Source organism: Xyrauchen texanus, chromosome 18 (assembly GCF_025860055.1).
Source record: "Xyrauchen texanus isolate HMW12.3.18 chromosome 18, RBS_HiC_50CHRs, whole genome shotgun sequence".
NCBI classification, from domain to species: Eukaryota; Metazoa; Chordata; class Actinopteri; order Cypriniformes; family Catostomidae; genus Xyrauchen; species Xyrauchen texanus.
The window spans coordinates 20,062,627-20,086,841 of record NC_068293.1 but is presented as its reverse complement, the minus strand read 5'-3'; the positions used below and the strand labels follow the sequence as shown (position 1 = coordinate 20,086,841).

General features: G+C 38.5%; 1 protein-coding gene across 1 annotated transcript in view; it reads left to right on the top strand.

The window, feature by feature from the left end:
- The window catches only part of LOC127658781 (LIM domain only protein 7-like), an 84,184-nt gene extending 64,156 nt beyond the window's left edge, over positions 1 to 20,028 (top strand). Inside the window, 21 exon segments of the mRNA XM_052148286.1 lie at positions 59 to 201; positions 570 to 1,206; positions 1,576 to 1,803; positions 2,387 to 2,501; positions 3,327 to 3,488; positions 4,579 to 4,661; positions 4,791 to 4,854; positions 9,160 to 9,216; positions 9,364 to 9,405; positions 10,739 to 10,764; positions 11,034 to 11,141; positions 12,261 to 12,353; positions 12,571 to 12,860; positions 13,916 to 13,972; positions 15,803 to 15,858; positions 16,065 to 16,223; positions 16,781 to 16,970; positions 17,926 to 18,177; positions 18,360 to 18,468; positions 19,157 to 19,259; positions 19,343 to 20,028. Of these exon segments, the coding sequence (XP_052004246.1) occupies positions 59 to 201; positions 570 to 1,206; positions 1,576 to 1,803; positions 2,387 to 2,501; positions 3,327 to 3,488; positions 4,579 to 4,661; positions 4,791 to 4,854; positions 9,160 to 9,216; positions 9,364 to 9,405; positions 10,739 to 10,764; positions 11,034 to 11,141; positions 12,261 to 12,353; positions 12,571 to 12,860; positions 13,916 to 13,972; positions 15,803 to 15,858; positions 16,065 to 16,223; positions 16,781 to 16,970; positions 17,926 to 18,177; positions 18,360 to 18,468; positions 19,157 to 19,259; positions 19,343 to 19,365 (2,997 nt within the window). The 3' untranslated portion in view covers positions 19,366 to 20,028.
- Positions 20,029 to 24,215: the final 4,187 nt, after the last annotated feature.

Sequence of the window (24,215 nt, the reverse complement as noted above, 5' to 3'; positions counted from 1 at the left end):
GAAAAAGCACCTGTGCTCCAGTTATGGAGGCTGAGTGTCTTTCTCCTTACCCCTGCAGGATCTTACAAGGTGGAAGAACAAACGCAGGAGTGTGAATTCTGATATTGTGAAGAAAAAAGAGGATAGAGAGCAGATTGAGCAGATCACTTCTAGCAGCGGCCCCACGAAATCAAAAACCTTCAAGGAGATGCAGGATAAGAGGTGAACATACATTCCCTCACAGCATTTTATTTTATTTTAAAGAAATGTGTAAGACATGTTATGACTCCTGAGCAATAAACAAGGAGGGATTTTATCTCAACAACAGCTTTAACCTTGCAAGGTGAAAGCCAATCAATTTTAATATATTAAATGTTGTTTACTAGGATCAAATTTGACCTAAAATATTTTAGAAGCTGTTAATTTCACTTATGTTATTTTTTTGTTATTCAGTATCATCAGTAACACCATGTGTTGTTTGGATGGATAATCTAGTCTGTGCTACTTTCTCTGATCACTCTTGAGCTCAATTTAAAAGTGTAATCTAATCGCATCTCTTGTCTTGCCTCCCTGACCTCTGCCCCTTTCAGAGAGAACCGAGGGAAAGACAACTACAATAACAGCTTTAACACAAGCGTTGATGATGTATTTGAAGAACCTGTGCCCAGAACCAGAACTCTGCCACCACGTAGCTATACCATTGACGTCCCTTACGCCCCAATGGACAAACCTTCAGTACCCTCTGTGCCATCTCTGATGAAAGAGGAACCTGTCGCTGGCACCCTGGCATCAGAACAGATCGATTTTCCAGCCAAATGTGATCGCTCCAGCCCAGAGATCCCTCTTCATGTGACAAACAACATTCAACACAGCCAAACAACTACCCGAAGCCTTCTGGATGATCCCATTCCAGCCATTTCCAACAGCAACACCAGCCTCAAGCCCACCAGTATAAGTAAACCAAACACCAGCAGCACCATTCTGAACAGCTCTCAACAGTTGGAGCCAATTAGCACCACTAAGCCAGTTGAGAACTCCAGTGGCCCCATAAGCTCTTTGTTTAAGTCCAGTTCAATGGAGACAAAGCAGCCTGGGCTGGATCGAGTTTCTGCCTCCCTCCCCAGGAGCTACCAGAGATCAGATAGCGCAAGGCTCACCTCTGTAATCACTCCCAGACCATTCGGCACACAGTCCAACCGAATCATCTCCTTTCCCAGAGCATTCACGGTGAGTTCCCTGTTCAGTCTCAAACATCATGACATGTTTAAATGACATTTTCTTTTTTGTTTGTTACAGAGTAGGATTTACATTCTAGTACTTATCTATTTACAGCTGCTCATATGAATTCTAAAGCGCGCTAATTGAGTTTAACCACTACTGAAACAATATGAAAGTCTGACGTTTTGAGAAAGTGTACCATGTAACTAATCAATTCATCAAATTATTTTTTAACCCATACTTGTACCATGGTAAATCAGCAGTCATGATCTGTTCTGATTTATTAAAAATATGAGGACTTTGTAACACTAGAGAAAGTAATGAATACATCTTAAGTAGTGAATATTACGTTTGCGATGAGTTCAAAAATCTTTTTAGATGGATGACTCTCATAAGCGCATGAATGGAGGGACTGACAGCATCAAGAAATCTATGGTTCCCAACCGCTATGCTCAGTATGTGATGGAGGATGATGATTTCTCCCAGGGAACCCCTCTGCAGAGCAATAATGCAGATGAGGAGGAGGAGACCCCTTCTCCTGTCCCTCCAGTCAACAGGGCGTCTCCCCTGCCCAAAGCTTCATCTGTGATCAACCCTGCTAATGAGGTAAGACAGGTTCTAACTGTCCTGATAAGGAGGGATTTCATCCCAGCCACAGCTTTTAATGGAATATTTGAAACCAAAAATGTTTATTAGTCATTATTTATTCCCTACAAACCCACATGCTTCTTTTTCTGTCAAACACAAAAGAAGAATTTTGTAGAATATTCATGCAGCTCTGTTCCATACAACGTTCAATCTACAAAAATACAAAATACTATAAAAATGCCATTATAGTAGTCAATACGACTTGTGCGATATATAGAGTACATAGTCTTCAGAAGCCTTTCAATAGCTTTGAACCTTTGACCCAAAATGTTACTCCTTAGTCATTTATTAATTATTACTTGGCCATTATTTATCAAATCAAATGTCTCATGCAAATCATTATGCAGTTCTCAAATGAAGTATGCCACCTAAAGTGCTGGTTCGATGCTACAAAGTTTGGTATGATCCATCCATCCATCCATATTACTTTATAGAATGTATCTTATTCCTATATTGAAAAACGTTTTGAATATCTCTGCATCATCTTTGTCACACAGTGATGTTCTCATGCTTCTTGTACTGTCCTGACTGTGTCTTGCAGGTGAGCTACAGTGACATGAGAATCAGCCTGAACCAGAAACCCAACAGCAGCCAAGACTTTGGCTTTCAGACTGACTGGGACTCTACAGGAGTCAGTGTCAAATCTGTAGTGCCAGGTAAAATAAAGTGTTGCAAAATCCTTTAATATGATCAAGGAGATTTTTCTGAAACATGCTGTCTCATAGGATGCCCATAAGATGTGTCAGCATGTAGTTAAGGCATGGTTGGGTCCATGGACACGTCGACATCAAGATTGTAGCCAAAAATGTATTTGAATCTGTAGAAAGGTTTGTAGGGAAAGAGTCAATCTTAGGTCATGTGATTGGTCATAATTTTAGGTACTTTTTTGCCTTCACTAGTTCCTATTAAATGAATCTGTGATGTGACAAATGAACTTTTAGAAGTGAAAATATTACATGTATGACTAATATGAGGTCATAAAAGCTGCATGCATAATAATTATAAAGAATTATCTAAATGTTAAAAATATTTTCAGATGGAATATAGCATGTCACATTGAAGAACATGTTAACTTCCTTAAGTGTTGCATGTCAACTAACAATGTGCTGCCCAATGAAATAATGAAACATCCAGTACAGGCTCTGTGTGCCGCTTAAAACACATATGTTGTGCCATTGCTAGAGCTATACAGGGCAGATTGCTTTTTTAGGTTGATTCTAATGAGCCTCTAGTTCAAACACTCTCTATGTCCAGACAGAAATGGAGCAAAATGTCATATTATTTAAGGAGCTAAACTGAATGTTGTTTAGTTGACTAAATCAAGAATCATTGCTGCTTTCCAGTTTCTAGCTTCTAAAATTAAATCAAAAAGTAAATTAAATCCAGATGAAAAGTTAATTGAAGATTGAGGTAATTATCAGTCTTGTCTGTCTTTTTTCTTCGTGCACATGTTTGGTGCGTGCATGTGTGTGTGTGTGAAGGTAGTCCAGCGGAGCTCGGTCAGGTGAAGTTTGGAGATGAAATCCTTACAGTGAACGGACACAGTGTGGCAGACATGAGCTATATTGAGTGGAAGACTAGTATGGAGGAGTCTTTGCAACAGGGTAGTCTGCTCATGGACATACGCAGACATGGCAGGAATAGTAAGTCTTATCGATTGCAACACTCTTAAGCAGCGTTGATTTGCCAGAGACTGTTTTAACCTTACTTGACCACAACAGGCCTTGTAAAAACGAATTAAATAAAATCATTTCACACTTGAAGTATGTTGTTACAGACTTTTCATTTAAACTGACAGTACAGTTAAGGACAAGTTGCTCTGCTTTTGATTGAATATCATCTGTTTCTTCTTATCTTGTGTAAGTCAGTTGTGTAACTGGCTTTCTGGGTGCTGATTTCTTTCATTTTACTAAGCCAACAATAAAAATTGTATCATCATTTACTCAACCTCATGTCATTCCAAATGAGTATACTGTAATTTTAGTAATTTCTTTAAACATGTTTTGGTACTTTTTTTAAGAATTCAAATAGATATTTTCTAATGACAGCTCATAGTCACCACAGACTGTCAAATTACAAATTTGAGAAATTTGAGATCATGCCATTTGGTTACTAGACATTGGAGAATCATTTAATGTTAGCAATGTCCATTTTGTTATATGAAAATATGTGAAGACTCATTAAAATCGTGAGCATATGTGTGTGTGTTTGGTGTTTGGAATAACATTGGGAATGAGAAAGTAATGGTAATTTTCTTTTTGGATGTACTATCCATTTAATGTCTACCTGTCCCTAGCCTTTTGGCAACATGTGCTATATTTATATGTTTTCCTAAGCAATGTGCATTGAAGTGTCTAAAATACACTTCGTTATAGCAACTGATGTGAAAATCTTAAGTGTTTACTAACAGGCTTATGGTTTGTGACTAAAGGCAGAGCTAGCAGGGGTCATCTGTATACTTATTGATTAATCTGGTGTGAGGAGCTCATTCTGTTGACTGCATGGCAGGGGAAGGCGGTCTGTCTGTCATCCCCACTAATTAGAAATATTAACCAGAACCATTTTTGTTTTAGTATTTGTCTGTATTCGTACTTCGGTTTTCGTAGCTTGCTAATTCTTTCTTTAAACTAAACAATTTTGTTGGCATGCCACAATTAGACTGGGGCAGAGACCTACCTTCCCTTCAATACACAAGCCTTTAGACCATCAATCTGACCGGTCTGCATCCTCTAGGTTCCCCTGAGTCATACCTCAGCACCATCCTGGATAAGGACACCGCTGTGAAAGCCGTAAACGTCAGCTCTCATCCTGGCAATGTGAGAAAACAACAATTAATCACCTAATTATGATGCTTGTGCTTTTCCAACTGGTATTTGGGGATATTTTAATGCTTCATTCACTAAACTGATGGCCTACTTTTGTGTTTTGTTTTTTCTTTTTCTCAGAATTTTGGCTCGAATGGGATAAATGGTGGTTTTGGCAATGAATCTGGGACCATGAATAATAAAGGTAAATTACATTTTCAGCTCAAATGCAAGAAAACATTCTGTATAGTTTTTTCTAGTCTGCCCTATGATTGTATGCCCGTTTTATTAAATCAGCATTCCCACTCGTCCAGGAAAACCTGAAATATTGCAATGCAGTTTTCCAGTCATGGTAAAAACATGGTAAAGATAGTGACTCGGAATAGGTGTCAAATACCGAATTTTTTATAGTTTTGTCAATGCCGGCAGCAATACATTGTGAAACAACAACAACGGTTGATTGTCATGGACGTAGCCCTTTCACATACTTATCTGCTGTTATCTCTGCTTTGCTCCAAGGAAATTGTTTTTGTATTGATAGTGTAAATTATTCTTTTTTCGTTTCAACATTGCTGGAGTGTTAACTACAAAAATATCAGAATTTTAAGGATGATATTCAGACTGCAATATTTTTTTTTAAATGAATTCTCACCCTGATGTTGTTGTGTGGTGATACAGCCTTTACACCTTGGAATGTGAATACATTTTTAACAATTCAATGACCAGAGTCCACTTATACCATGGTTGACACGTGTAGGCCCTATTATTTCCACGATGTGAAAAATCATGGACTGAATCACAGAATCCTGTCATAAAAATGGCATTACCTAGACTGGAAACCCTAATGTTGTTATTACTTGAAAAAAAGTGTCTTTATTAAACATGACTAGAAATGTCATGTTTTGGACTCATAACTCAGATTTAAGTTCCTTGAACTTTTTTTTTTTTTTAGAAATCCATAGACTTGAAATTTTAAGTGTTTATAACTCAAATTTTTGAGGATAAAATTGAGGCTATGGGGAATACCCACAATGCCTAGTGCTTATTAATTATTGTTCCTCTGTCAAAGGGAACATATGAGGACATTTTAATAGTTGTTATTAAGAATTCATAGATGTTTATGCTTTGTAGTATTATCGTCTAGGTTACGTATGTAACCTCTGTTCCCCGATGGAGGGAACGAGACGTTGTGTCAGAGAAGCGACACTAGGGGTCTCTCTTGAGCGCCGATATCCCCCTCTGATCTATGAAAAAAGGCCAATGAGAGTTGGCAGCCGGTATTTGCATGTCCCGCCCCCGGACATACGGGTATTTAAGCGGCGCAACTACGGGAGTTCATTCTGGATTTTTCTGAGGAGCCGGAAATGGTCCGGCCACAACAGTGGCTCGGCTCAGCAACGTGGCGGGGAAGACACAACGTCTCGTTCCCTCCATCGGGGAACGGAGGTTACATACGTAACTAGACGTTCCCCTTCTGTCGCTCTCCACGTTGTGTCAGAGAAGCGACACTAGGGGTCCACTTATAAAAGTGCCATGCGCTGAGCCGTGTACGTGAACTGCTGATACAGGAGCGAGCAGGTATTCTTACGTGCAGGACGACCAACTGTATCAGACTGCATGTACCCTTATCAGAGTCCTTATCGTTGCCCTGGAGGGGGGAACAAGGTGATGGCCGCCAACCTGGGAACAGGCCAGCCTGGCTGGGCCTCTTTTCTCTCTATGTTTCTCGCATAGAGCAACTACGACCGGGGCCCTTACACGCATTGAGGGAAGGGGGTCTTAGCCCTTCTTTCAGGGGGAGAAGACCCTGCGGAGGCCACACCTACCCAGCAGGGGAGGCAAAGAGTGGCACGTGCATCACATGGCCTAACAGGACCTATGTGGAAAAGTTGGTGCGGTGGTAGATCCAGCCTCGTAGAGGGGGGAAGCATACAGCACGGCAACCAAGGCAGCTGTAACTGCCTAAGGGAGACACGGGAGTCAGCTCGTGAGGGGACAGTACCGTGGAATTACACACAGGGGGAGTCCGAGCAGGAGGCCTTACCTGTGGAGCAGCTATTGCAGTACAGGGTAGCTTTGGGTACCCGTAGTGGCTTGGGTTGGCGAGTTGCTCCACTTTGGAGGCGAGCGCGATCAGCAGGGCAGTCTTGAGAGAGGGGCCCTGAGTTCAGCTGAATCTAGCGGCTCGAGAGGGTAGGCGGACTGGCTGTAAGGCGAGTCGCCGTCACCTCGGGGATGGACGGGAGTCAACGAGCGTGCCGGGGTGCGGGTGATCCGAGGGGGCGTACCTGGCGGAGCTGCAACCGCTGCCATCCCCAAATCGCCTCCATCGCCAACCGCATCGTCCTCAATCCCGTGGGAAGAAGGAGCAACGTGGGGGGGCGGCTGGAGTGGACCGCAACGTTGTCATGGTCATGTTCTCGCAGTGAGAACATGAACCATCCACAAACGCAGCCTCGGTGTGATCGCTACCCAGACACACGAGACAACGCCTGTGGCCGTCTGAAGTGGAGAGCACTCTACCGCATCCAGGAACAACACAGGGGCGGAAAGGCATCTTTATAAAGACGCGTCCTTAAAAGGACGTTCAACGCCGCTGTGTTTTGCTCTTTTAGAGGAAATTACTCTTTTAAATAAAATTAATCTTTTATGAAAAAAACTCTTGAGAGTTTTTAATCTGCAACTGTTGATGCGCCCAGGGGCAGGAATGCACAGCCATGCAAACAGGAGAAAGCCGCTGTTGTGCGCCGTAGAATCCAACAGCATGCAGCAGAGGCATGTCAGGAACTCGGTGTGTAACACGCAGCAACTGCAGACACGACCATCGGCTCCGAAGAAATTTTCTGAATGAACTCCCGTATTTGCGCCGCTTAAATACCCGTATGTCCGGGGGCGGGACATGCAAATACCGGCTGCCAACTCTCATTGGCCTTTTTTCATAGATCAGAGGTGGATATCGGCGCTCAAGAGAGACCCCTAGTGTCGCTTCTCTGACACAACGTGGAGAGAGCGACAGAAGGGGAACTATGTTTGTTGCAAAAAGTTGTTTCATGTGATGACATCGCTTCGGTCAAGTTGAACCCTGTTCACACAATATCTCAGTACTCCAACTGAAATACAGGTGTCTATGCATTTCTGTGGAGAAATACATTTAATGATTCACCTATAGATTTATAATCTTAATTTTTTTTAAGCTGTGTTATTGTATGACCTTTTGTGTTATTGTAGGTCCATTCAATTCAAATTGAAACAACTACATTTAAATAGCAAATCTGAGTTAAGCCTACTTGCATCTTGTTGCCTTAACCTAAATAGTTAAGTTAATTCTATATGAACACCAATTATTTGTAATTACACAAGTTTTGTAGATGCCATTACTCATTAATTTTGGGTTGAGTTGAATAGAGTTAACTTATTAGGGTTTTCAGTGTATAAAATATGGAATGTAACAGAATTTTACGGATTTCGGTCTAAAACATATTTTCTAGTGTGATTATTAAACCACAGAATGCTGCGATTTAATGAATTAAATATGTAGTCCGCATGTGCAGCGTCCTTCAAATTTAATATGTGAAGAAGTCCGCTTATTCACTGACCACTCCTCATGCTGTGTGTGTGTGTGTAGTAGATGACAGGTAGCAGAGCACTCTGAAATGCATACCACATACAGATAATATGGCAATTATGTTGTGACTAAAAAAAATAAAAAATAAATCAAAACTAATACTAACATAGTTTTGCCTAGATTTTGCAGAAATGTACTCTTGGAGATATTACTATCTATATTACTGCTTTTTAAACAGCATTGAAGGAGTTCTGGGCACTTAGTGGCTGCTTTTCTTAATTATTTGGTCCAAGTCATCCATTATGATTATATATATATATATATATATATATATATATATATATATATATATATATATATATATATATTAAATCACAGTTAATAATCAAACTGGGCAATGTTGCAAACCGCTTGTCCAGAGGTGAAAAACAACATTCAAAACTTATTATAAGAGCTTAAATAAAACTTTACCATAATGTAATATTTACTGTTATTAATAATAATAATTATAATAGCAATGGTTTAAAGCAATACTTCACATCTGTGATGTTCTGTTGTGCAGCATTTCATTTGACAAAAATATATCTTGTGCTGTTTTGATTGTGCTTTACGCTTTTGTATAAATCACTTCATTTGATAAAAATAATACTGTTATGTTTAAAAATGTCATTTATTAAAATATTTTATCATTTAATTTAATTAGACATAATTTTGATAATAGAATTTAATTAATCTGTCAAATATGGAATTCAGAAAATAATAACCATCCAGTAACCACAATATGCATCATGACCTTGTGTGTTTTTGTGTACCTAAATACTACACCTGTTGGGCACATAATGTGTCCTGGAAAATTGTGCCTTGAAAAGAGTGGGAACTCAGGTTATCTGCAATTGTTCCATTTTTACAATTTCACCTTCTTCTAACCTTTTTTTCCCCATGTAGAATCTGAATCCATTTCTTTGAAAAACTTAAAAAGGAGATCAGAGTTTTTTGAACAAGGTAACATAATATATAGAACGGCATCACTTCAGTTCTGGTTCATTCAGGCTTTGTGTTTCTGGGGATGGGTACAGCTAGCTCTTCATCCTGCCATCCTCTTCATCCCTTTAGCTGAAGCCCCTCATAACCTCTGTGCTCTTCCCTCAGGCTCTGCAGGGCTCACAGTCAGTTCTCTGGTCTACCTCTGTGGTAAAGGGGGGTTGAGTGTGCATTGTCCACCTCCTTCTCGAGCGCTAGCATGCTGTCTACAGTAGCCCTGAATACTTTAAATAGTACAGCAAATGAATGAGGAAATAGTTCTCTCTATTATTGTGCTGTGCAGCCAATTAAAAGTGTGTTCACACTGACAGCGATTCAATCACTGAAGGTCACCAAGTTAGCTGGTGGTTGCTACTAGGCGTTCCTAGTCAACTACAGTATGCAATATTAATTTCATGTCTCTCTGCAGCATTTGATACTAATTCGCACTAATTGCGCCATGTTTTCGTAAAGTGACCACTAAACTTTATTTGACCATTGGCCATGGTCTCTTTCTTTACACGTAATAAAATTATTTTAACTGAAATCAATAAATCATGACAATTTAGTTGCGTAATGGTAAGATGCATAGGGTAAGCAGGATACATCCCTTTAGGATGCAACAAGAATTCTTTGCTTCATAATGGGGCCCTTATTACATGAGCTCCACTTTCAACACTTCTGTTGGTAGTCACTGCAATGCATAATTTATGTCTATACATCTATTAAGTTAAACTCTGCTCAACTTTGACGTATCACCAATGGTCATTGTCAAAATCATGTTGCAATAAGTGAAAACAATTAACTTCTGGTGGATTTGTCAGTGTGAACGCCCCTTAAAGAGTCCAGATGATTTGAGCATAATTTTTTATTACATGCTCTGTGGAACCATAACAACATGCAAAGCACTCTTACATAAAAAATAGGGAACTACAATGTTATGTAATGATTTCCCCTACATGTATCAATTAAACATTGCAGACATAGACAGGAATATGAGGCTGTTTTACCTTCTGATCTCACACTCAATCTTGTTGTGCTTCCTTGAATATAGGAGCAGGTCAGGGAAATTAATCAATACCAGTGTGGAGTGTGTTGGTATTGTGTTCTGAATGTGAAAAGTGCATGTTGTGCTGGGCATGGACTGTGGGGTTTGGTTTTACTAATAGCCAGCGCTTTAGCATGTGACATTGCATTGCATTTGTGTACTGGTGAAAGTTAATTATCTTTGGGATTTGTTTTAGCATTGTTAAATTGATTTGTTTGTGTATTATTTAAGTTTAAGTGTTTGCTTGTGTTTAATTATCCAAGTCATTGCATGCATCACTGACTTAACATTTATTTGTGATACTGTTGGGTTATATGTTTCATATTTGATGTTACCGGATAGTCAGATAAAATGCTGTTCAGGCTCTGATAATCCAAAGGGTTTCATTGTAAATAAACATGGTTTCAAATGCATCTAAGTAAAATCATAACATTTTCCTTTTTTCTTTTTTTACAGGTGGCTCTGATACAGCAATATCAGATGTAAGTTGAGTTGCTCCTAACACAGTAACTTTCACACGTGTCGTAGATATTTTGGATTGAGCTGGTATTTGCACATGTAAAATGAGACTAAGAAGACTGATTTTGTAGTTCAGTTCATAGTATTGCCTTGAACAAAAAACCCAGTTCAGTGTCAAGACAATATGATCAAGATCCCATGATCTTTCAAATAATCTATAGCATATTTTGTTTGTCCAGTGGCTGTTCTCTGGTGTTATTATGATGATTTAATATGTTCTATCTGTTTGTAGCTGCCCATGCCCTCCATATCTGCAACCTCAACCCGCTGGTCCTGGGACCCAGAGGAAGAGCACAGACGACAAGAGAAATGGCAGAAAGAACAGGAGCGTTTGCTTCAGGTGAATATTCTACATGCTGATGCATTTGGCTTTATAGAGTTAAATATAAACTTTATTAATTTAAGCTAGAGTGTCTAGTTTTTAGGGAAGATATTTTTATATTCATCCAACCAAGGAATGCGACCTCAGAGATTTATTGTTGCATTTCCTAAAATCAAGGCTAGGCATACATCATGTAGATTGTTATGAAGCGTGAGGAAACAGGACAAGACAGACGAGAGGTGCGGAACCAAATGCGTTTTTTTTTAATGACTTTAACACATAAGAAATAAAAGGTAAACACAAAGGAAAGTCCACGATGGGAAAACTGGAAACTTAAAACACAATGAAACAGATTAAACACGCTGAAACAAAACACAAACAAAACTAAGAACTCGGGTAGGGACCACGGACCAGGCTAGGAAACATGGTGGATTCTGGTGGGAAGAAACGAACGACAATCGACAGAGACTAAACAAAGAAACAGGGTTTAAATACACAGACAAAGTGGAGACAGAACGAGACACAGGTGGAAACAATGATGAGTGCAGGCAGTGAGGGAGGCCGGGAATTGTGGGAAATGTAGTTTTAGACCAGGACAGTGAAACACGGGGCGGACAACAAAGAAAACGTGACATGGAGCGTGAACGGTGACGGGTGAAAAGGAAAACACGGAGCAGACAAGGAAACATGACAAGAATGTGAATAGAGAAACATAAAACACAAGACAACAGTGAACATGACAGAATAAAAGAAACTACAAAAAGACTACAAAACCAAAACAGGAATTAAACTAAACTTCACAGTGACAGTACGAAAAACAAAAGACAACAGGAAACATAACATAGATACTGTATCTTTATTTAAAAAAGGCATTCTTATTCTTTGTTTAAGTGCATGTTAAAAATGTATTACTTGTCCAGCAAATTTTTTATGGTGATGGATGTTTGTAATGTTGAAATCTCTATGACTGCTATGATGGAGAAACATATTCATCACATTTTATAATTAAATGGCGAAGTTACACTATAACTTTGCCTTAGAAAATGATTATAGTTACAACCATTGCTCTCTCTCTCTCTCTCTCACTCTCTCTCTTTCGCTCTCTCTCACTCTCTCTTCTTTTTTTCTGACCTGCAGGAGAAGTACAAGAAGGACCAAGAAAAACTTGATGAGGAGTGGAGAAAGGCCCAGCAGGACATTTTGAAGGAGAGCTCTAGAAACCATGAGGATGTATGCATAACATTACACTGTAAAATTATAATTATATATTTATATTATTCTATTATACAACATTATAATTGTTGAATCCAGGTCACTGAGGTAAGGATGCCTTAGTAACTATTATACAGGGCTCAAATGAAAATATTCTTCGTAATTCTGAAATACGTGCCGTATATATTAAAACAAAATTAAAAAAAACATATTTCATACAATGCCTATTCAACAGGAGTTCAGGTCTCTGGACAGACACAGACCCTACAGACAGTCTACTCCTCCTTGGGAAGAACTTGAGACCTCCAGATTAGCCCAGCAAGAGGAAGAGAGGAAGAAAAGACAGGATGAAATGCAGCATTTAGAGAAAGAGAGGCGAAAAAGACAGGAACAAGAACACCTTGAGAAAGAGAGGAAGAAGAGAGAAGAGGAAGAGTGCCTCCGTCAGGAAAACGAGAGGAGAAGAACAGATGAGGAGGAGAGGAAGCGACTGGAAGAGCAGAAGAGGCTTCAGGAGGAGAGAGAGTGAGTTTCAACATTGCATCTGTCATTACCTTATTTTATTTATTTTATCCACAGTTTTTCTGAATAAACACTGGATGGCAACATGATTTTTCAAATTGCCACTGGACTGTTTTCTGGTTTCAGGCTACAATACCAATACTTCCAAATAACACCTTTTTTTTTTTACCAATTCAAGTGCTCCAGACAGAAAGCAACATCTATTTTAGTTGGAGTAAAAATTAGTTCAGGCTCAACTTGTGCAGTTGTTGGCTGTCATATCTCACAGTAGATCAACATAACTAACCTCGTTTCGTAGCTTTTCGTGGCACTGTCTAAAGATGCTCATAGAGACTTCAGTATCAGCACTATGGAGCTATATGCTTTTTCTTTACAAATGTAACATGATAAACATCACATTATCCACTTTTAACATACACCAATGCAATGTGAAAACACTGGAGACCGGAAAACTAAAACAGGCATTCACTATGAATCGTGGAACACTTCCATGTTCAGAAAAAAGGTGGATACAACAGTTAGTTCCAGTCCTGTAATCTGATTGGACAAACGGTGTTCCAAGTGTGTTGATATTATTTGTCTGGGTGTTGCTCTGTGAGACGCAACATAGGCTTCATATAGAACTATTAATGTTTGATAATCAAGAAACAAAAACAGAATAACTGGTCATATTGTGTCTAAAATATAAGTCGATAATAACTTCTTGTTTACAGAACCATTGTATAAAAGTACTATCACTCAATCATGCTGTTGTACTAAATTTCAGCATTCTTCCTCGTATGATATTTGCATTAAATGTCCCATATTTCAGTTCTGTGTCAGATTAAAATGAATTTTTACAAGCATGTTTGTCACTTTTGCTTTTCATAGCATGCTTCATAAATATTAGTCCTGCTTTAAATGCCAAAGTAACCTAATTCAATTAACATGCTTGTTTGCTTGTGTTTGTACCAATGCATTAATCATAGCGCTAATTTGTTTTCTATTAATGTCTTTCTATAATAAATGTCTGCTATGAACATCTGCCTGCCTGTGCTGATCCTGCTGTGTGGGCACAGTAAGGTGGATGCCTATGGCCATACCAGTGTTTACCATGACTTATCCTACACACACAGGTAAATAGGACTGTTTGCACTTGCATTTAAGGTTGTACAGGTGAAACTCTAAAATTTTAGAATATTGTGCAAAAGTTCATTAATTTCAGTAATTCAACTTAAAAGGTGAAACTAATATATTATATAGACTCATTACAAGCAAAGTAATATATTTCAAGCCTTTATTTGATATAATTTTTATGATTATGGCTTACAGCTTATGAAAACCCCAAATTCAGAATCTCAGAAAATTAGAATATTGTGAAAAGGTTCAGTATTGTAGGCTCAAAGTGTCACACTCTAATCAGCTAATACCAAACACCTGCAAAGGGTTCCTGAGCCTTTAAATGGTCTCTCAGTCTGGTTCAGTTGAATTCACAATCATGGGGAAGACTGCTGACCTGACAGTTGTGTAGAAAACCATCATTGACACCCTCCACAAGGAGGGAAAGCCTCAAAAGGTAATTGCAAAAGAAGTTGGATGTTCTCAAAGTGCTGTATCAAAGCACATTAATAGAAAGTTAAGTGGAAGGGAAAAGTGTGGAAGAAAAAGGTGCACAAGCAGCAGGGATGACCGTAGCCTGGACAGGATTGTCAGGAAAAGGCCATTCAAATGTGTGGGGAGCTTCACAAGGAGTGGACTGAGGCTTCAAATGTCGTATTCCTCTTGTCAAGCCGCTCCTGAACAACAAACAACGTCAGAAGCGTCTTACCTGGGCTAAAGAAAAAAAGAACTGGTCTGTTGCTCAGTGGTCCAAAGTCCTCTTTTCTGATGAGAGCAAATTTTGCATCTCATTTGGAAACCAAGGTCCCAGAGTCTGGAGGAAGAATGGAGAGGCACACAATCCAAGATGCTTGAAGTCCAGTGTGAAGTTTCCACAGTCTGTGTTGGTTTGAGGAGCCATGTCATCGGCTGGTGTTGGTCCACTGTGCTTTATTAAGTCCAGAGTCAACGCAGCCGTCTACCGGGACATTTTAGAGCACTTCATGCTTCCTTCAGCAGACAAGCTTTATGGAGATGCTGACTTCATTTTCCAGCAGGACTTGGCACCTGCCCACACTGCCAAAAGTACCAAAACCTGGTTCAATGACCATGGTATTACTGTGCTTGATTGGCCAGCAAACTCGCCTGACCTGAACCCCATAGAGAATCTATGGGGCATTGCCAAGAGAAAGATGAGAGACATGAGACCAAACAATGCAGAAGAGCTGAAGGGCGCTATTGAAGCATCTTGGTCTTCCATAACACCTCAGCAGTGCCACAGGCTGATAGCATCCATGCCACGCCGCATTGAGGCAGTAATTAATGCAAAAGGGGCCCAAACCAAGTACTGAGTACATATGCATGATTATACTTTTCAGAGGGCCGACATTTCTGTATTTAAAATCCTTTTTTTTTATTGATTTCATGTAATATTCTAATTTTCTGAGATTCTGAATTTGGGGTTTTCATAAGCTGTAAGCCATAATCATAAAAATTATATCAAATAAAGGCTTGAAATATCTTACTTTGCTTGTAATGAGTCTATATAATATATTAGTTTCACCTTTTAAGTTGAATTACTGAAATTAATGAACTTTTGCACGATATTCTAATTTTTCGAGTTTCACCTGTATATCAATAGAATGCAATTCTCTCAGGCTATGCACCCCAGGGGCATATATTCCCCCAATAATCAAAATAAGCAATATTTATACAATGGAAGCATGTAAATTATTCACACTGTAACCCCCCAACCTACACCCTTGATGCACCCATCCAAGAGTTATTTCTGCAAAACAAATTGATAAGATCTTTTTTCTGTATATTTGTCTGTGTAATTGTATGATCTCTTTTGGTTTATTTTGCAGGGCCATATCCAAATCCACTCCAGAGCTTGATGAGGTTACAAAACCAGATATTAAAGGTCATTGCAGCTTTTATCTATTTATCTAACCATTTTGTGTGTCTATGTTCATTGACCAATAAAGAACCACTGAGATCACTATGTTAGGGATCGTGTCAGATTTCTCAAGAGCATATTGTCTATGTGCCAGCACTTACACATTTCAAAGGTGTATTGGAGTTAGATGACACATAGTACAGTGCTGTAGAGTGTGCGGCTTTGTGCAGGTGTGTATGGCAGGCACAGGGGTTTGGCTGGATGGCTGTTGGAGGAGGAAATGAGGCGAAAGAAAAATCCTCAGATTCAGAGGCAGCTGGCTGCAAGTGAGCTAGAGCTCGAGAGGAGGAGCATCCTCAATGCCATGAAATACAGAGACCCGGATAGAGGTGGGCCACAAGTGGGCCTCTTGAAACCATGTCAATCAATCAGCCCAACCAATCAGCTTGACCTGAATTTACTCAAATTTGATCAATGCAATATCATGCAAAATCATATACAATCGGGCCTGTCATTTTTGTGTGATCAGTTTGCATTTGATTAAAATAATCTCATGTTCTGCATATATGTATGAATATCATTATTGAATGTCATTACATTAGATACAAAATATCAATGCAATTGGCATTTGCAACTAAATAAACCTAGAACTTCATGTTCCTAACTTTGAGCCATTTTGCAAAGACTTTTAAGCAACTGGTTTCAAGGTGATTTTTATATGAACTATGGACATATTCCACTAATGTTTGATTCTCAAAAAGTAAAAAAATACCTGTTTTTTGGGTATATTTTATTAACAAGCTAAACAAACCTGCTTGAAGTGTTTAAGTTTTTTAGGGTCACTCTATATATACACATTTATAATCTAAGAAAGATGATCTGAAATCAGTTGCTCTAGATGTGAAATTACATCATGATGTTTGTTCCTCAAACTTTCTTTGGTTAGCTCCAGCAGCAAGCGGTGGTCTGGGTGAAGTTGGTAAGAAAGAGCCGCTCTCTCAGTCTGAGGTGGATAGGCAGCAGATCCTTCATGAAATGAAGAAGAAGACTCCCTTGCACACAGACAACAGCTGGATTCGTCAGCAGAGCACTTCAAACAACACTGACAAAGAAACTTTCAGCCTGACAATCAGGAGGTCAGTATATGAAGACATTTCAAAATCATATGTAAACAATGGCAGAATAAGTGTGCTGTGAGCAGCATTTAAAATAAGCTGTATGGATGTTTGCACCCGTTTTGAAGCACCTGGAAATATCAGGGAATTTGAAAATTGTGATTTCCAGGCCTGGGGAAAACATGAAAATTAATCAAATGTTATGAAATCATGGAAAATAGATGGGAATTTCCATAGTGAATATATTTTTGTTATAGTTATGCTCAGCCCTAAAATATTTCATCGGCAAGACATTTCTCTTTGTCAGTGAAATATCTATATATTTATTTTTTTTATTTTTATTCAACAATCATGAAATGGAAAAATCATGAAAATGAATTGATCAATAGGCATCAACCATGTAACTGGTTTCTAAAGACTTGCTAATAATGCTTAAGCTTAATTGAAAAAGTAGCTAATAATACATTTGAGCTTCAAAGGGGTAATGACATGAGGAATGCATTTTTCCTTGATCTGTTGACATATAAGAGGTAATTTTACTATAAAAACATACTGTAAGTTTCAGAACTCAAAACTTCTTATTTACTGCAAAAAGAGCATTTGTTGAAACCAAGCTGCCAAAACAACGCATTCTCCTCTTCCTCCACATTGTGATGTCACACTGTGGTAGACATTTGCATCTGACCACCTCCACAACAACACATCAACACCTACTGTACCTTATCACTTCTGTAGCCCGCCCAGTAGTGGTAAGCAGTGCAGTCAAGAGCAGAGAGCCAATCATAACAGTGGGCGTTTATTGTCTTAGAGAAGCAGCACCAAAACCAAGCGTTTCTGACAGATGGTCAGAATGAGGGTGAAAAATCATGTTTTACAAATATATGACTGTTTTTTGGGCAAAAAGCTTAACTAATATTATAAGTGAACATCATGACCCCTTTAAGCAGTAACATTGATAAACTCACTTCACTTGCAGGGGTGAGTCTCTTGACAACCTTGATATGCCTCGTTCTTCCTGGAGGTCATCTGACAGCACCTCGTCTATACCAGACTACAGCCGACCTCACTCTGCCCTCTCTGGCTCCTCGTCCTACCATAGTTGGCGTCCAGGGTCTGCCACTCTGCAGGCATCTCAGTCCATGAGCTTCCTGAGACAGTCCTGGTCCCAATCCTCCCCCACCTCAACAACTTCTCCAGAGCCACAGCCTCAAGCTCCACCTCAGAATAGGTATTCCTCACTTACTGAAATTTTTAATTTGTTCTGTTAACGCAGTTGATGCAAGTACAATGACATTCGTCCATCCTGTAGCCATCATGCGTCAAACATCATCTCTGTTTTTGCTCTCCACTTGAGCCATGGGCTGATGAGCTGTGTTACTGGGCCCTCAGATCATGTTTTTTGTAATTTAGGTCAGTGAGTGGCAGCAAAATCTGTTCGTTCTGTAATACACAACTGGGCAAGGGAGCGGCCATGATCATCGAGTCCCTGGGACTCTGTTATCATTTGAGTTGTTTCAAGGTGAGACTTCAGAGCTACTCGGAGGTCAGGTCCAGCCTGGCTTCATCAAAGACTAACCCACTGTCCTCTGCCTGGTTTTATCTTTATTTTAAATAGATTTTGTGTGCAACAACGAATCTAAATGCAGATTCTACTAACCTTTTATCTGCTTCATGGATGACTTCACTGACAGCACCACCCTGTGACATCATTTGTTTCTCCCAAATGAGAGCAAACCATCTTTTGCCATTTAAAGGCAGGACTACGCAAATATATTTCTGCCAAGATGGAATGTGATTTTCTTGTAATACAATTGTACTTTTGATTGCATCTGTGCCAAAAAAAAATACAAATTCCCATCCCTGTAGTACTCCGAATTTGTTCCAGTGGCTCTACTCAGTACATTCAGAGCTTAATCTAGAGCTTAATCATGCTTCGCACAGCCCCCTCAGTCTCCAAATGCCAATCATTTGTGTCTACACATTCTCTCATTTACACCACATTGTCCTCCTCCTAATCTTGTTGTCTGGTTATTTCTGGTCCTTTTGGCTGGTGTTTACTACAACAATTTAATTTTCCTCTAATGGTACTGTCATACCTCAAGCTAGAAGTCTATCAGGCACCCTTTCACTCTTCTCATGTAGGTGAACGCACAATACTGCATTACACAGAGTATCCTGTCATTCTTACTGTGTTTGTCATGTTTCAGTGCATTGACTGCAAGTCGGATTTGGGAGGCTCAGAATATGGAGCAGAAGTCAGAATACGAAACCAACAGCTTTACTGTAACTCCTGCTATATGCGACTCAAAAGTAGGCCAAAGATCTCTCTGCATTACAAGCTGTTAATTTAGTGATCTCAATTCTGTATGATGATATATTTTGCCTTTCTTCAGCTGGGCAGCCCACTACCATGTGACCTTGCTGTATTGCAGCAGATTGAGGAGGAACCAATCACAGACAAAGGACCTGTAAACACTAAGGGTTTGCTGGAGAAGTGATGAACATTGAGTGGTTTAGCCAGCCTTGATTATTCAGTGAGCTTCTATTCTTCGATTCCAAAGGCTCTGTTTATCTGAAAGTATTAGTAATTATTTGTACAAAAGGGATGTGCATGTACCTGAAAATTAACTATGCTAACACTGTCTTTTTCATCATTGAAAGATTCTGATGATTTCTGGTTGGCTTAACTGACATCTGTGTGATCCTAAAAGTATTTATATTAAAATGATAGATATTTGCTATTTTATTTTCATTGCTTATCTAGGTTTCTCCTGCTGTCTTTGCTTTATAAGATTTTGCTGACTAAAATATCCTGTTATATCACCTCATCTGTGTGCCTTTTTTGTTTTAAAGGGGAAAGATGATTTAGGAGAAATCCATTACAAATGTATTTAAAAGTGGCATGGCTAGTAAGAAGCACTCATGACATGAGTTATATACCCTTTCATATGTGGTTGAATCTATTTTATGTATCTGCAAGTTCTCTGCGGAGTAAAAAGAGACGAATGTGGACCTGAAGCAACTTGGCAATAATTGTAAATAAAATTACTAAGCAATAAATCCCTCCAGGTTGTGAATTACTTCACTCATTTCTCATTAATGTTATTTATTTCTCAAATTTAAATGCCTGAATTCATCACATTTGTTTGTCCTCTGTAGTGTTCATAACTTGAATTTCAATCATAGTCACAGAGAAATTTCATAATTTATTTTGCAGCACAATAGTTTGTGTATTTTTTTATCATAACATCCAATGTACTTTATAATATTCCATGATGCTGAGTTTTCAATGAGTGTGCTGTTATGGTGAAGTTTGCTCACAAGTAATGCCAATATATATGCACTCTGAAAACATCTGTTGGGGATTCATAATGATCCTCTGAGAGTAAATCAGATGTACCAGTCTCATGAGCCTCGTGAGCCTCATTATTGTTCAGATTAAAATAGCTGTAGTTTATATATCTGTGGGTTGTTGAAAGATGGGACTTAAAAAGAGGACCCTGACGTTTATGCTGCTGAAACAGTTAATTGAAAGCATCAGTTGTTAATTATCACATAAAATCTACCACTGCCACATAACTGATAAGTAAATATGGCAAGGTAATGAGAACCCGATCTTTAGAAAGTTTAGATTAGACATCCCCAATCTCTAATTAGATATTTTTTAATTTGTATCTCTCCATTTCTGTTCTCTTTCCACTCCCATATACAAATCCACCATTATGACATCATAAATACTGCATTGCAACATCATAGGTCCACCATTATGACACCATAGAGGTCTAATTCAACTCCTCTAACAGATTGAACAAAAAACACAAGTAATAACTAGTTTCTATTTAAAAAATATATAATTAAAGAAAGCCAAGGGGTTAAAAATTTGTTAAAATATACAAAAATAATAACGAAAGATTTTTATAAACCACAGAGATTAAAAGGGTTGTCACAGCTTTTTGTTTAAAGGACCAGAGTGCGTTTTTGAGCGATTCTGTTTGGAACGACCCTACAGTGGGCTGCCGTGATTGTTTTCCCTTTGAAGTGCCCTACATTCATAGGTGGGATTTCTCAGAACACATATTTTAGTAGTGCTTATATTATTTTTTTTTCTTTTGTTTTTTCTTATAGCATTTGCCCATCTTGTTCCTCAATACGTTCAAAATATATGTTCAGCACAAGGGGGCGCTGTTGGGCTTAATGGACAGTTAATTAAACTGTGGCACATGCGCACAGAGATCTGATTCAGAGGCTGGATCTCATTGTCTGATTATCTTTTGTTTGGTGGACTTCCTCCACCCCTCAAGATATTTTACCTGCAGTCTGGACTGATGCTAATTTTAGTCCTTATTACTGATGTCCAATGTCTAGTTGCCATGGTTGTCAGTGTCACTATAGAGAACACCACAGTTCTCTTCTCTTTTGACCTGAAATAAATAACATTTACAAAGTGACATGGAAAAAATTATCCATTCCACTCTGAAGGCATGGCCACATTTTGGATCTAAAAAATTTTTTTTTGTATTATGATTCATTGAATAAAATAAAAAATAAAATAAATGGACTTCATGTTTGGTACTGTTGATCTGCTCAAAGGGGTGGTTCACCCAAAAACGAAAACTCTCTCATCACTTTCATGATCTCCAAGGTGTGAATTACTTTCTTTCTTCATCAGAACACATTTGAAGAAAAATGGAAAAATATCTTCACTCATTAGGTCCTTTTAATGCAAGTGAATGGCAATTTCTCTTTTGAAGCTCCAAAAATCACAGACAATGTCTTCTAAAGCAATACGATCACTTTTGGTGTGAAAAAAGATCAATATTTAAGTACTTTTTTACCTATAATCCAACGCTCAGGGTAAGCTTCAGGAGAGGGTGGAGTCCAAGTGTTCTCTCATGTGAAGTATTTGAGTTGCCATGATACAGACGTAATCTGTATCATGTTAAAAAAAAGTACTTAAATATTTCTCTTTTTCGCACCAAAAGCGATTGTGTCACTTTAGAAAACATTAATTTAACAGCTGGTGTCATGTGGATGACGTTTATTCTAAATGTGATTTTTGGAGCTTCAAAAGAGTAATCCACTTGCATTTTATGGACCTACAGAGCTAAGATGTTTTCTGTTTTTCTTCAAATATTTTTTTGCTGAAGAAAGCAAGTCACACATCTGGTATAGTGAGGGTGATAGTAATTAATGAGAGAATTTTCAATTTCGGGTGAACTATCTTTTTAAGATGCAACACTGGCATAATCAGGGCCGGTTCTAGACATTTGGAGACCCTAGGCAAAATGTATGTTGGAGGCCCCCCGCCATGCCCTCCTCCCCTCCACCTTTCAGAATTCATGAGTTCACACTTACATCAAATTAAATAGAGTAAAGATTATGCGTATTTGGCATGCTGTCCAGGGGAGGGCTCCAGGCTCTGAATTTTGGCCAGATGTACACAGTATTACATTGGATTGCATTGTATTTTGGATTGTGTTGTTTACATCCAATAAGAGATTATTAAAAATCAAAGTGAGGAGATGGGGGTGGTGGAGGGATGCTGATAAACTGTCAATGAACAGAGGTAAGTCTGCAGTATATATACCTCTTATCTCGCTGATTATCTGAATGTGCTCCTCCCGAACTTTGTTAATAAAACATAATTTAATAAAAAAGACTTGAAAACAAATATGATTCCTAACCATTTTATTTATACAAAACCTGTAATCAGTATTTTTATATTTTTACTTAAATGTGCATATTAATGTAACTTTAATTAAGGTAAACAAAAAAAAAATCATCTGAAAAGTCATCTTTTTTTTTAGCAGTCAGGAAGTTTTTTGCAGTAATTTGTTCAGTAATTTATTTATGGTAACACACTAACCTACTATTTGGGATAATGAACAGTTTTGTTTTTGATAGACTAAATATAGTCATATTAGGTATGTATTGTAGAGAAATACCTCATGATACACAAATCAGCTTAGTGGAAGTGAAAAGACAAGTTAATTTCGTCAACTGTAATTGTGTGCTTATTCATATGCTTAAGATTGCATACTTATTTTCAATAAATATTGCAACAGTATTTATGATTGGAAAACGAAAAAAATGAAGTCTATTATGGTCTATAGTCTATTATGATAGACTAGAGCAGTTAATGTAGGCTAAACATTTGCGTTTTAGAAGATATACAGACTGTTTTAAAACATAATAAACAATGCTTTAGTATAGTGCGTTTGCTCTTTGACTGACAAACTTGAACTACGTCAAAATGACGCTGATCGTTAGAATCAGTTTATTTTTTACAGTACATTACAATCACTCAAAAATAGATGATACCTGAATCACGAGCTGCACTTTCTTTGCGTGCCTGCTTAGCTTTACGCTTAGCAGCCCCTGAAAGATGAGTTCGCTTCGGCGCCATCAGATAAATTTGCAGAAAAGTTGGATTTTATTCATCTACAATCTCTTCATTCATAAATTCAGAGGTTGGGAGTGACTCGCATGTAAACGGTGATATTAGTTGGTTTAACTACAGGTGAATGACAATTGTTATATCCAATGGACAAACAGCATAGTATTTTGCTGCTCTTGATTGGTGGATAAGCATGTGAATGTTTTGGAGGCCCTGCCTCCAAGGCCGAGGCCCTAGGCAACAGCCTAGTTCGCCTATAGATAGCGCCGGCCCTGGGCATAATGAAGAGGTGTGTGGAGATCTTGACATCTTTTTTAACACACTGTAGCGTTGAACGCTTTGGCTATCTCCTCATTGCTTTTTTCAAATTTAATATGTTTTTTCTGCACACCTAAGCTTTGTGCCTTACTGTTCATATTAGTGACATTTTCCTCTGCAAGCTGATCTTTTGTCATGATAAGCAGATGCTTCTTTCGATGCTTTGAAAAAGATTGTTCTGTGACCTTTCGCTGAGTGATTGGAAATCAAGCTAGATCCTGATGTGTCCTGGATTGATTAGTAGCTCGCAGCAAAACCTCGGATCAATTAAGGGAAATGAATGGCGCCGCTTTATTCTTATGCTGTGCAGAAAAGTGTGTACATACAGAAATATACCCCATATGTCTTGAAACTCACATTTTGAGTCACAATACTATGAGTTTTACAAAACACCTAAATTAATGCAGTGTTTCTTTCAAAGATTATAGTGTTCATGTGTTGGTAAAATGCATAGTCAAGTGGGTTTAATCCCCCTTTTCTAATGTTTTCTACCTGTCATGGCTTGTTATGAGCCTCTCTGTGCTGGAGGCTTCTGTTGCTTTGTGGAGGTG